This window comes from Cebus imitator, unplaced genomic scaffold (genome assembly GCF_001604975.1).
Source record: "Cebus imitator isolate Cc_AM_T3 unplaced genomic scaffold, Cebus_imitator-1.0 Scaffold39, whole genome shotgun sequence".
NCBI lineage: Eukaryota > Metazoa > Chordata > Mammalia > Primates > Cebidae > Cebus > Cebus imitator.
Genome location: NW_016107354.1, coordinates 10,379,019 through 10,393,606, shown reverse-complemented (window position 1 = coordinate 10,393,606; position 14,588 = coordinate 10,379,019). Strand labels below are relative to the sequence as shown.

General features: G+C 39.2%; 1 protein-coding gene across 3 annotated transcripts in view; it reads right to left on the bottom strand.

Moving 5' to 3' along the window:
* NELL1 (neural EGFL like 1) overlaps nt 1–14,588 on the bottom strand; it is an 888,103-nt gene that overhangs the window by 695,283 nt on the left and 178,232 nt on the right. For all 3 annotated transcript variants that reach the window (XM_017525920.2, XM_017525921.2, XM_037737557.1), the window contains one exon: nt 1,546–1,642. In XM_017525920.2, the coding sequence (XP_017381409.1) occupies nt 1,546–1,642 (97 nt within the window). The remainder of the gene's footprint in view (nt 1–1,545; nt 1,643–14,588) is intronic.

Sequence of the window (14,588 nt, the reverse complement as noted above, 5' to 3'; positions counted from 1 at the left end):
TAAGTGAAATCAAAACCTCTGTTCATACAAAAACCTGTATGCAAATGCTTATAGTGGTTCTATTCATAATTGTCCCAAACTGGAAATAACCCAGATACCCATCAACTGAAGGATGCGTAAACAAACTATGATACATTCATAGAACAGAACTGGAATACTACTCAGCAATAGAAAACAATGAACCACTGATACACAAAACAACTTGGTGAATTTCAACATACAAACTGATGTAAATACACACACACATAAATGACTCCATTTATATAACATTCTGGTAAAGGCAAAACTACAGGATCAGAAAACATGTCAGTGGTTGCTAAAGGCTTCAGGTGAGGAGAAGGGGTGAATACAAAGGGGGATGGAAATTTTTGTAGATAAAGAAATGGTTCTTTATCTCAATTATAATGATGATTATAATACTATGTAGATTTTCCAAACTTGTGACACTGTACATTAAATGGAATAAATTTTCCTGTATATAAATTACACCTTAGCTTTTTAAAACTAAAAAGAAAGAAATCTAAGGCTCTAAGTTCCTGGTATTGACAGAAACCCCTCTGGCTTTCTCCCCTCTCCTTATATTTGGTATCAAAGGAATTCCTTTTGTATAAGTAAAATCCTGAATTTTAAGTTTTTTGTGGTATTTTATTGAGCAGTATAGGCATTTTGAAGCAGACGGATTTTTAGAATAACTAGTCTGCCATATTGCCAGAAGCAAAAGTGTGTCATTTTTTTAAAGAATAAGACTGTCTTTAAATTTCATAGTATTTTTAAGTTTGCAATTCATTTTATCACTGTATCCTCAAGTTTCTGTGAAGTACAATAATGCAGTAAAAAAAAAATCTGGATATAGGGGGTACACATGAAGTTTTATTACATGGGTATATTGTGTGATGCTGAGGTTTGAGGTATGGATGGTCCCATCACTCGGGTAGTGAGTGTGGTACCCAATAGACAGTTTTTCAGCCTATGGCTCCCTCCCTCCCACCTCTAATAATTCACAGTACCTATTGTTCCCATCTTTGAGTCCATGTGTATTCAATGCTTAGCTCCCACTTAAAAGTGAGAACATGCAGTATTTGGTTTTCTGTTCCCAGTAATGCAATTAAACCAAAGCTCAAGGAAGCAGAGATTGATTTTCATATCTAGACATCTACTCTAAACTGAATTAACATAAAACCTGAGAAGGGAAACCAGTTTGAAGATTATTCTAAATCCTCCAGAATTCGGAGGTCAACATTTTGAAGATAATTTACATTCTGGATAATCCACACCTGGCAGCAGAGTGAACCGGATAACCTTGGGCAAGTCACTTAACTCTCTGCCTGGTTTCAAAATAGCTACTTCACAAATTATTATGACAAGTAAACCAGTTTAATCATGTCAAACACATAGAAAAGCATGTGTCACACATTAAGTGTTCAATAAACATTAGCAGTTATTATGCCATGCCCTTCCCACTAATTAATTATTAACACATCTCCAACACAGAAAATTGAGCATTGCCTATATATAGACTTCAATAAAAAGAAAGTTAGCGCTTACTTTGAATAAGCCATGTTTTTGGTTGCGCTGGCCAAGCCATAAATTGATTCCTGGGGGAAGGTTGGTCTCTGGAGGGTCTATCACACGCTCATAAATCCTGTAAAGGCAAAGAACACAGTTACTAATAGGCTCAAAGCAGAACCAAAAGGTACATATGCTGTTTGAAGTACACATGCCATTAGCTGCTATAAGAGAAGCCAATATGTGGCCCATTTTAAATGACAGGTAAACAAACGTAGAGATCTGCTTCCTGACAGTACTTGGACACATCTGAGCCCCTCCTGCTTCTTTCATCTCCCTTTTGGCAGAGGAGGGAGGAAGAAAGTGACATTTTTTGAGCATCCATGCTGAGCAATGAACTGCCCACAAACTCTGTGGGTAAAGTGGTATGATTCACACATTACAGGTGAGAAAGCTGAGATTTAGGGATCATAAATGAGTCAACCAAGTGAAGCTAGCAGCAAGTAGTAGAGTTGGGATAAGAACCCTTCTGTGCCTGCCTCCAAGGAAACCTACTGTACTTTCCTTCACACCCTGCTACCCTCTGGCTTTGGTTTCTTTAGCGTGTACTCATTTCTACAGTAACCTGAGAGAACCCTTTAAACAAGTAGATTGCAGCTGCCTGGATGATCATGTTTTTAGTCTACACAACCAAGCAGCTGAAGTTGTCCAACCAAAAAATATTTATTGAGCATTTCTTATGCTATAGCTCGGCACTAAGCAACAGAAAATAGAGTAACAAACCAGATACACAAGGTCCTACTCTCACGGAGGAGAAGATTAAAATTCTGTATATGAAGAAAATCCTCATTTGATCCATACAGGCACATAACTAATACAGAAGAGGTCAGGGCCCCATCATCTTTGAAGGTTCTAACAGAGCCTACCGAACAATTAATGTATCAGTTATTCAACCCTACCAAGGTCCAGTTCATGAATCACAAATCTTTTTATTTTTGCCCTCTTTAGTCCCTGCCCCCACCAGCTGATCACAAGCTTCCACCTCACCCCTGGCAAGTACTTCTCAGCACCAGATGCTTAGAAGATTCTGGGTGGGGTGAGATATAGTGATCTGTAAATGAGAGATATGTCCATTTCTTGGTTTCCTCAGTTCTCAGCGAACTGCTGCGGAATCATTCTTAGGTGTGTCCAGAGGTATGGACAGCTCATCATTCCTCCCTGCTGTGATGGAGCTGACCGCCTCCTGCCAGAGGGTGACATATTCCTCTGGTGGTGCTCACAAGGAAAGTGCAGAAGAACTGAAAGACTGTCCACTTGTGTCAAGGAAAGTAAGTGATTGTGAGGCTGCTGCAGTTGGCAGCTGTCAGGCTGCAGCCTTCTGTCTTCACTGCACAGTCCATTACTCTACTATTCCCCACTGGAAACCTGCTGTTTCCTAACAATACATGCAAGGTTTTCATCTGGCAATGCTCCAGGCACATCAGGTCTTTCTCTACTAATTATCTTTCCATTATAAGTGAAGGCTCAAGACCAAATCAAGGAAAAATAAGTTTCCCTTAAAAAAAGACAGAATGCATTTTCTTTACAGGAATCTAACCTTTTTTGTATCTTAGAAGGAATGATTTTAGATGAAACCATTTGTCAAAACTGCCTTAACACAGGAGCCTGTTATATACTTCCTTTTTATTTTCCTAATATTAGCGGAAAAACTAGAAACAGGGCAAATTTACAGCATAAGAGATATGCATAAGTTATAGATCAGCTTGAAAGAATTTACTGCAGTCATTAAGTGTGATGAATATGCAAGTTATGAAACAAGATAAAGTATATACAAAATAATTTTCACTGGAAAATAGGGAATGCAAAATTATTTAAACACTATAGAGATAATGATGCACAAATGATGTTCAATGTTGGTAAATACCAGAAGAGGCCAGAGAGAAATGGAAATCACTGTATGTAGGTGACAAGGCAGACGCATAATTTCTATAAGGTTATTTTACTAATAAATTGAAAATGTCAAACCATTTACCTTAACCTCAATTTTAAAAATTTTGCCTCTGTCACAGTTTGACGAGCTTTCAATTCAAAAGTTTCTTTTAGATATTCAATATGCTAGAAGATGAGCTCCAATGAGCAGAGTATGCCCTTAATCAATGTTCATTAAATGCATGAATGAATGAAGAAACAATCAAAGACATCAACTTCCTATCCTACCTTATCTTCCAAAGCATAATAGCTCTGTGTGCCTTAGGAATAAAGAAGCAAACATCTGAGGCCCACCACCATCAGCTTAAGCAGGGTGACCAAAGGCACATGTGTCAAAGCGGTGTTCTCATTTCCCATGTCATGCAGCCCCCCACAAAGACGCCATCCTGATGCCAAGGAAGGTCTGCTGGATGCTGCCTTCCTGGCAGACCTGCCAATCTGTTCCAAGAGGTAGTCTGCATTAGGGAATTCTGTGCAGCAGGTGGAATCAACAAACTGGATACAGATGTATCAACATGAAGAGAGTTTAAAAACAAAGCATTTTTTTAAATGAAACCTTACTGAGAAGGAAGGGAGGAGGAAATATAATCATGAAGAAACATCAGACAAACCTCAATTGAAAGATAGTCCACAAAACAAAACAAAACAAAACAAAAACTGCTGGTAGTCTTTAAAATGTCAATGTCATGAAAAACAAAGAAAGGCTGAACAACAGCTGGAGATTAAAAGAGATTTTAAAAAGACATAAGAGCTAAATGCAAGATGTAATCCTGGATTAGATGCTAGGGCGGGAGAAATGTCCCATAAAGGACATTATTGGGAAAATTTGAATAAGATCTGTAATAGTATAAAATACGTAATAGTATTTCCTGATTTTGTTAACTGGGCAGTATATACTTGTTCTTAGGAAACGGGCACTGAAGTATTTAGGGGTAGAGGGTCATGATGTTTGTAACTTAACTCTCAAAGGGTTCAAAATAATAATACTGTGTGTACATATAAGTACACACATCTATGAATACAGACTTTCTCTTCCCTCCAAAGTAATGCAGCAAATACGATTGTTTCTTGTATCACTCTTGTAACTTTTCTGCAAGCTTAAAGTGATGTTAACATTAACAGTGTTAAAAATAGAGAAAAAACAACACGGTCCATATTGTATGTAAACTAAAAATTCACACATGCAAAACAATATTATCTATTAGCTAAGGATACTCAGATTTTTCCTATCATGGGCCTGGTGGGAATGGTGAGGCAAGAAAAAAGTGAATGAATGAAACAAGAAAGGTGCATGGCACAGACTAATGCTGGTAAGATAACACAAACTAAGAAACAGAATTATCACATTCCCCCATGTACCCCTATGGAAGAGGAGATACACATGCCAGGTAAGTAAAACCAAAATCTTAGCACAAAGGCTGCTGGTCCCTGAGGTCCAGTTTGGGTGGACTGGATCATTTAAAAAGGCAGGTAGGGCACAGTGATCTGTCACTTAAATCTAGTGTCACCAAGTCAACTAAAATGAAAAGTCAAAGCTAATATAGTGAATTCCTTGCTCTCCAGTATGGTAGGCAAATATAACTTTCTGATATATAGGGTATTCTGGTTAATGAGGTTTCCTTCACATCAGAAAATATCTGATTGCCTACAATGTGTATGACATTATACTGTACTGTGCTGTGCTGGCTATAGGGATACACAAAGGCATATTTACAACGTCCAAGTTCATGTCCTTAGATCTAACACCTGAGACAGACAACATGCATGGACACACCTTATAATTTTTTTTTTTTTTTTTTTTTTGATACAGAGTCTCACTCTGTCCCCAGGCGCCAGGCTGGAGTGCAGTGGTGCAACCTTGGCTCACTGCAACCTCCGCCTCCTGGGTTCAAGCAATCCTTCTACCTCAGCCTCCCGAGTAGCTGGGACTACAGGCATGTGCCACTATGCCCAGCTAACTTTTTTGTATTTTTAGTAGAGATGGGGTTTCACCATGTTGGCCAGGATGGTCTCAATCTCTTGACCTCGTGATCTGCCCACCTCGGCTTCCCAAAGTGCTGGGACCTTATAATTTAATGCATTATATTCAATGTTACCTGGAAGCAGAAAGGGGAAGAAAAATAAAAAGAATTATGCCTGCCACAGTCAGAGGAAACTTTCCAAAGGAGACAGTATACTGAGTTTTGAATGAAGAATAAAGTAGAGCTGAAAGAGCAGACATACCAGTCAGCACTTAAACAAGACTTAACCGTGTTCCAACACTGCATATTGAGTGCTTTCAATATATTAATTTACTAAATCCTCAAAACAACACCCTCAGGTGGGTGTTCTTGGCTTAGCAAGATCAAATAACTTGTCCATGGTTAAGCAGTTGTGAGTGACACAGCTGGGATGTGAAACCAGATCCTACAGTCTGTGCTATTGGCCACCTTCCTCTACTGCCTCTCTAGACAAGCAATGAAGGGCAGTTCCAGTCACAAAGGCCCCATTCGAGCTACTATCTATTGAAGAGTTAAAATACAGGAAAACGAAAATAGTAAATGATATGGGAGAATTTTTAAATCAGCTCTGAACAGGAGAGGACATGATCAATATATCCTGGGTGTCCTCCTGTCACAGGCTGGTTTTTTATTTTCTAATAGAAAAATGTGAAAACCTAACTCACTCAAATAAAGCAAAATTACTAACTTGATTTACTTATCAGAAGGAAAAGGGGAAACAAGTTCATATGTCAAAGCAAGAAGACAAGACCAGTCAGCTCTCCTGGAACCCACATTGTTTTTCTTCTAGATTCACAGCTATACTACACTTTCCAGCCATCTCCTTGAAGTTGAGTGTGGCTATGGACTGGGAGTGGAAATACTGCACCCCACTCCTAAGCCTGCCCCTCCACCCCACCAAAAGATAATTTTAAAACTCCCTCAGGTATCTTCTATGCTGTCTGTTTCGCTTTATCTCTTTTCTCTTTCTCCCTTTTAGCTGCCTGGAGAAGACTCTGAGGGCTAAAGGGTGGACAGAGCTACAAGACAGAGAATCGTGAATCCCTAAACAATGACATCAAAGGCCACCTGTCAGCTAGACACACTCAACTGGATTCTATTTAAATGAGAAATAAAAGTCCACTATGTTAAGCCACTGAGATAGAGAGGATATTCTGAAGTTGTGGCTAGTATCATTTACTGTAAAAAGTATACCAAACTGAAAAATAAAAAGGTAACTTATCTTTTTCATTCCCACAAAGCTAAGAGGTATCTTAGACAGTGTGGTATAGCAAAGATAACATAAATTTGGGATTAAATATGTTTAAGTTCATATTCCAGTTCTGCATTCTACTAAATGCATTACTTTAATCAAGTCATTTAATTTCTCTATACTTCAACTTCCTCATTTAAAAAATAAGGATATTACTGTTGACTGTATGGATTATCATATGGATTAAACAAAATACATTACATGCCCTTGGCACTAAGTCGGTGCTGATATTGTGTAAGACTCATAGGTACAGAAGAATGTAGAGCCACACAGGTCACGTGACCCAGTCCAGCCTACTTGCTGTAGCTCTCACCAAACGGACCCACTGAGATGGGATTCTCAATATCTTAGATGCTTGCTTATGCTTTGGAGTACAGTTAAAAGAAATGATGTCACTGTCACAGGGAATTTAAGGGCTTTATATTTCAATGTTAAAATGTAAGAACTCATTGTCTGTCTTGCCATGTATTTCCACAATTTTGAAAATTTAAGTTTCTTTTTTCCCTTTATAAATTTTAAAGCTAGAATAAGCTAACGTGTAACAGAAAAAATGAAAGCATTCATTTCTGTTGCTGTTTAATCTGATAAGATGGAGAAAACTGATGCTCTATTTAGATACTAAACTTTGCATTAAAACAGAATTTTTGGATAAAATATAGTTTCTATGAATCCTAAAATTGCAGTATTTTTATTATTGTAGTTTTAAAGTATCATTTTTTTCAGATTTCTTAAACTCTTTTTGGCCATAAAGAGTAAACTTTTCTATGTAAATTATTCAAAATTCTAAGCAAACATCTTATTTCTTTTATTCCAAAAATGTAATTCTTTGACATTAATAAAAGCTTTGTTTTTGTGGAAAGTTCATAAACTCATACAAGATTGGAGATAGGCTCAGGGAACGGGAAGAGGTGGAAGAAACATTAATTTATTAGATTGTGTGCTTAAACACACTATCACCAACCCAAAACACACACACACACACACACACACACACACACACACACACACCCTGAGCATCAATTACCTTTTCTGAGTAAAATACGGCAGCACATTATTCTTAACACTTTCACCCCATCATCCAGTAGTAAGCATTTTCCTAGTCAATTTGAGACATTTAATTGGATTTAGTCAACTTGTGAAAAATGTTTCTGGGAAAATAAAAACAGCAGTAAGCAGAGGCCCTCATCTCAGACTACCCTTACATTATACATTCTTTCTTTATATACTATTTTTAAGTATTCTAACCACACTATATGTTGATTATTTACTTCCTGATTTCTAAGAACCTCTTCATTTGAACGATCCATTCAGACACATTCTCCAGCTCTTCCACATGTGACATGGTACCTCCCATGACCTACAGAGTTCTCCAAGACTCTAGTCATGGCTGGGCTTGACTTCCTAGACCACCTGGCCAAGGAAGGAAGAAATGGCTTTCCTGGCACCGCTGGGCCCGTCATATCCATCCTGAAGTTGTGTGGGTACTTCCTGACTGCTACTACTGCCAATTTTCTGGGCCTGGAGGAAATGGTACACTCACCATAGCATTCCTGTACCTGTTCAGATGTCTCCTGCACTAGACACCCTCCCTAACCACCCTATATAAAGTGACTGCTAACCACATGGTCAGTCTCCATCCCTTCACTTGTTTTACCCAGCACACTGTGAAATAAGGAGCCTTGTCTGTCTTTTTAAGTCAGTATTTCTAGTGTATGGAAGAGAACCTAGCCAAATTCATATACTAAATGAATAAATGAATGAAAGTTCCCTGACTATATTCAGAATAAGAGAACTACAGTCAGACAGATACAAAAGTCCTACTATGGCAAAACTTTATGAGGAGCAATTTGCAAAAATTAATAATGCAGACTCAGAAAAAAGTCAAATGTGACACTTTACATTATGCTGATAATGAGATCCATGAAGTCAATGAAGATGAATGAGATGTAATAACCCTTTTCAAGTGTCCTCCTCCGACATCCCCATCTTGTAAGATTTAAATAAGAAGCACAAAAGAAAGAACAAGATAAACCCCTTTCACCGTTTCTCACTCAGAAAAGAGAGAGAGACGGCAAAGTTGAATCTATCAGGCAGACAACTAGCAGGAAAACCAGAGAGATATATTTGAGAAAGAACAGGAAAAACAGTCAGAAACTTGAAAATTAATTAGATCAAGTGGAATACTTTTTGAAGAGCACATGATTACTGGTTAATCTGATTGCATTGTAATCAGCCTAAATGTATTGCATTCCTATACGCTATCTGATGCAAACAATGCATTTACTCCCCAACCATCCAAAATTTACCCTTTATTTGGACTGAAGAACACCTGCTTCCCATTAGACATATGTCTGACACTTGGTAGTCACCTGAGCCATTAAACAAGGTGCTGACTATTAAGCTGTACTGAGAAAATTACAGGAATTCTGCATGCCATTAGTATCTATCAATATTTTAAAGTGTAATATCTCATTTCTAATATAATACCATGCAAAATGAAACAGCTAGTCAAGCATAAAACCTGCTCTAGAGGAATGAACAAGGCAAAGAGTAACTGCCACACTCCTTGTCCAAGTCAGTCACTGAATCAAGGGCTCACACTAGGGATTTTCTTCCCAAGGTGCAATCTCTCTTAATTCATAACTTTTAAAATCCCCTCCCTAACAAATGTCCCATCTGCTTAAAAGACTAGTCGATATTCTGTGAAGAATTTGATTTTCTCATTAACAGATAAAGCCCTCAGAGCTAAACACAAAGCAATGTGGTGGTTCAACAACACTACTTATGAAGAAATATTGGATTTTCATTTATCTGAATAAAGGAAGGTTTTTGAAGGGACTCCACAGTACCTTTCCTAATTACATAAAAGAATAAATTTCCAATGTAAATCATGTGAATTGACATGTATTATGCCACTGTTCAATAAGACAATATGAAGCCCAAATGAGACAGTAAATGAGGAGGTTTATCTTGAGCTTTGCCAAGAATTGAAGAAAAACTCTCATGCTCTTCCTGAAGAGAAAAGTTGTAATGAACTTCCTTAGCTAGTCTCATCTTCACTGCATTTTAGCTGGCACTAGTGACTATCAAGGTGCTCCTTGGATAAATTTTCCTATACAGAACATAAATTCATCCCCATCCGATTTTCCCTCCCCAATATGGTAACAGGTGACCTTGCACGTGAAGCTAAGCCACTCTTTTGGCCTTATGCTAACGAGACATAACAAACTACTTCCCCTCTTAGTCTCACAAGACAAATGTGAGCATTATAATTTTCTTGAGCTCCACTAAGCAAAAGTCATGTTGTCATCAGCATTATTTTTGGCACCAACAAATACTGAGCATTCGGTCCACAGGTCATTATACAATTCAGAGCAGGTCCACAAAGCTTACTCACTGTGACAGGGTGTTTTGCCAGTTGTGTACATGGATGAGAAACTGTTGAATTTCCGTATCAGGCTGCCTGGATGTAGTTAATTATCTGCTCACATGAAATACACAGCACACAGGGCTGAAACCAGAAGGACATGAAAGGAATGGCCCAAAGAGGAACTCTGTATCTCCTCCTGCCAATCTGTTTAACAAATCCAGATGACACTCAGAAAATGACAAGATTAAAAAAATGCACCTCAGGCTTTATATCAAAAAACACAGACTATAATGGGGAGAGGGACTACGGGGATGAATACAGTATGCCCTCAACATGTAAGGATTGTATTCCAAGATAAATCCACACAGAGTATGGGAAGAAGGGCTGCAGCAAGGCTCAGCAGGTTCCTCAGCAGTTGTCTGTAAATACAAATGCAAACAAAAAAGAGGAGGCACAAAGTTGAAATCTGCAAGGAGATGCCTTTGCTGTGTTAAATGAGAAGGCAGAGTATTAAAATGAGATCGCCAAACATTAGAGGAGGGACTTTGCCAGAGCAGGTGTGCTGCAAAGAGAGGAAAGAGCTCTTCTCAGAGAGGATCAAGCCTGCTTGTGACCTGCTTCATCCTCTTAGGAAACCCTTTCAGGTTCATGCTTTTTCTTGCCTAGCAACTGAATTTTACTGTTTTTTTTTTCTTTCCTTATCTGGATCTCTAATGATCACAATGGTGCTTTCTCTTCTTAAGCTTATTTCATGTCCCTAATATCGCTCTTTGACTATTTCTTACCAACCCTTCTATCTACTTAAAATTCATGATCCAGATATCATTCTGAGATGATTCTGATTATGCATCAGTATGAAATAAGCAGCCCATATAAGTCTGTTCTAATTAGTGTTTGTATTCCGGATTTGACAAAATAATGGGAAGTATGCTTCATTGTTTGTTTTTTTTTTTTAATTTTTGTGAGTACATAGTAGCTGTATATATTTATGGGGTATATGAGATGTTTTGATATAGGCATGCAACGAGACAGGGTCTCAAACTCGTGGGTTCAAGCAATCCACCCACCTCAGCCTCCCAAGCAGCTGGGACTATAGGTGCAAGTTACTATACTTGGCTAGAATATAGCCTTCTTAAGCATGCTGGAAAATTTCAAGCTGGTGTGGTGGTTTCAGTCATGACAGATTTAGCATAACACCATCAGGATTAAAAGAGATATTAATAGGCAGGAATTAGGGCCAAATCAAATATGATGAAATTTCACGTGGAAAAATGAAATTCAATATTCTGCTTAAAGACAGAATGTGAGATCTAAGGGTGAATGGAAATACATATTTAAAAAAAAAAAAACAGCCTTTTTGGTCAACAGTGAGCTAGGGTCAGCTGTCAAAAAGGATACTGCCATGTTAACATGTACCATGAGAAGAAGGCAATTATCTCATTTTATTCTGTGTCAAGCTGCCCAAAGATAATCAGAGTTAGTTCTAGGAACTTCTCAGGCAATAAACAGACACACTTCAGAAGGAGTCAGAAAAGACTGTGAGGGCCTTGTGAGCCAAATCATATCAAGTGATGAATAGTTGAAGAAACAGAGATGTTCTGTCCAAAGAAGTAAAGATTAGGGAGGCCACAATAAGGTCTTCAAATATTTGGAGGACCACCATGTAGAAAAGGAATTGAACTTGCTCTGTGTAGCACCAAGAGGGAAAATTGATACCAACAGGTGGAAGCTATAAGGAGGCACTCTGAGCTCAAGACAGAAAAAAATTTCTAGTAGTCAGAGCTATAGTATGCAGAGGGAAGGGGCAGCCCTGGAAGGCAGCACACTTCTAGTCTCAGAAGGGTGTTTCAGCAGATGATGGACAATTAGCCTCAAACTCAGAGAGATGGAGAGGCACTGCCTCAAAATTTATAACAGCCACCTTTGAGGGAGCACCTCCTATAGGCTGAAAGTTTACAGACTTTATAATCCTTGCAATAACCCTAAAGACAAGCATTGCTATACTCAAGCGACAGATGTTCATACAGATTAAATGACTTGCCTAATACTATTCAACAAATGGTGAATTCTAAATGCAAATCCAGGTGTAAACGTATGCCATGCCATACTGGCTTAAAACTCTCAATTAATTCTGCTATTAAAAAGTCTAATACTTAGAACAGGTGCAATGGCTCATGCCTATAATCCCAGCACTTTAAGAGTCCAAGGAGGGAGGATGGCTTGGGCCCAGGAGTTTAAGACCAGCCTGGGTAACATAGCAAGACCCTCATCTCTACAAAAAACAAAAAAAGTTAGCTGGGCCTGGTGGTGTGTGCCTGTAGTCCAAGCTACTTGGGAGGCTGAAGTAGGAGGATCTCTTGAGCCTGGGAGATCGAGGCTGCAGTGAGCTGTGATTGCATCACTGCACTCCAGCCTGGGCAACAGAGTAAGACTCTGTCTCAAAAAAAAAAGAGCCAAATAAACAGCCAATGGGTTACACAAAGAGCATCAGACAGGGAAAGATCATTACACTAGAGCCAGAAAATTCCTGTTTGTGTCTTATCTTTACTTTCATGTTTTGTGACCTGGGGCAAGTTACTAAACCTTTCTGGGTCCTTGATTTCTTCATCTGTAAACCTTTAATAACAACATCTACCACACAGGATTTTCCATAAGCACAAAACAGATCATCTACTCTGTAAAAGTACTTTGCAAAGTCTAAAATGCTTTTCACAAATGGAACATTATTAATGTTTTTAGACGAGATCAATGCCTTTATCTTTACAGAATAATCTAAAAGATATTTTAGGTTGAAATATTTTCAGACAAAATACTAAAAACCTCATTGAAGTAACTTGGCTAAACGGGTTAGAACACAGTACTTAGTGTTAGCTTCACAATTTCTATAAAAGAGGAAAGGCCACAATCTGATAAAAAGAGAGGGGAGCATTAACCTCTGAAATCACACCCCAGATGGTGCCTCTGAAATCACACCCCAGATGGTGCCACTGAGGGTACATCAAGGCCATAGTCATTGGTACCATCTTTTTCAGGGGTTCAGAGCAAAATGTGCTGCTCCTAGTGTTCAATTATACCCTAGGCTAGCTGCCTCCAAAATATTTGCTGATGCTCACAAGTGGGTGGCAATTTAGTACAAACCCATATTATTATTCGCCTAGATGACGATTTAGGTGTTAGGTTCCAGTGCTAATAAATCAAGAGCCTGCTGCTAACATAAAACAGATATTGGTAACCAGGACTCTCAGGGTTGAAAAGGACATTGAAGGTCTTCTGATCCAACATCTATCTGCTACTTATTACGTTAATATATAAGAATCCAAAAGCCGTTTGTCATTCCGTGAGCATGTGTGACATCCTCATGTAACAATTTAAAGCTTCCCAGAGCAAATGAATATCTCTCCAAAGGCCTGATGATTGGCGATTCCCAAACAACCCATATGAAATATATCAGGGTCTGGCAGTTGTGGTAAGGAACATTGGAAATATTTTGCTCCCTCTCCACGAAATCTTTGTACAGCATAGACTACACATGGGCACACACACCTCGAACACTGGCATATCCACATTCAAACAGAGAATAGTATTCTTGACTTTCTGACTTTTTCAGGACATTGAAAACCATCAAAGTTTCCTTAGTAGTTCCCAAACTTTACTAGGCATTAGGATAGCCTCATAAGCTGTTCAAAAATACCAATTTATAGGACCCTCACAAAATCAGACTTACACGTGCCAGCCTGGCCCCATATGGCTCATGCATGTAATCCTAGCACTTTCGGAAGCCAAGGTGGGCAGGCAGATCACTTGAGCCCAGGAATTCCAGACCAGCCTAAGCAACACACCATCTCTACAAAAAAAATATAAAAATTAGCTAGGCACAGTGGCATGTACCTGTGGTCCCAGCTACCCAGGAGACTGAGATGGAAGCAGGAGAATCACCTGAGACCAGGGAGGTTGAGGCTGCAGTGAGCCCAGATTGCACCACTGCACTCTAGCCTGGGCAACAGAGTAAAACCATGTCTCAAAAATAAAAAAAAAAAAAAATCTCTGATAGAGGCCTCATTTGGCATTATCTGCCCTTGAGCAGCAGAGTCAGGCTTAACTGGAAGCTCCTGCCCCAGCCACAGGGTGTAGCTCCACTACAGCCAAGCAAGCCTATGATGGAAGTAGTTGGGCCTTTTCTTTTTTTTTTTTTTTTTTTTTTTGAGACGGAGTTTCGCTCTCGTTGCCCAGGCTGGAGTGCAATGGCGCGATCTCGGCTCACCGCAACCTCCGCCTCCTGGGTTCAGGCAATTCTCCTGCCTCAGCCTCCTGAGTAGCCGGGATTACAGGCATGCGTCACCATGCCCAGCTGATTTTTTGTATTTTTAGTAGAGATGGGGTTTCACCATGTTGACCAGGATGGTCTCGATCTCTTGACCTCGTGATCCACCCGCCTCAGCCTCCCAAAGTGCTGGGATTACAGGCGTGAGCC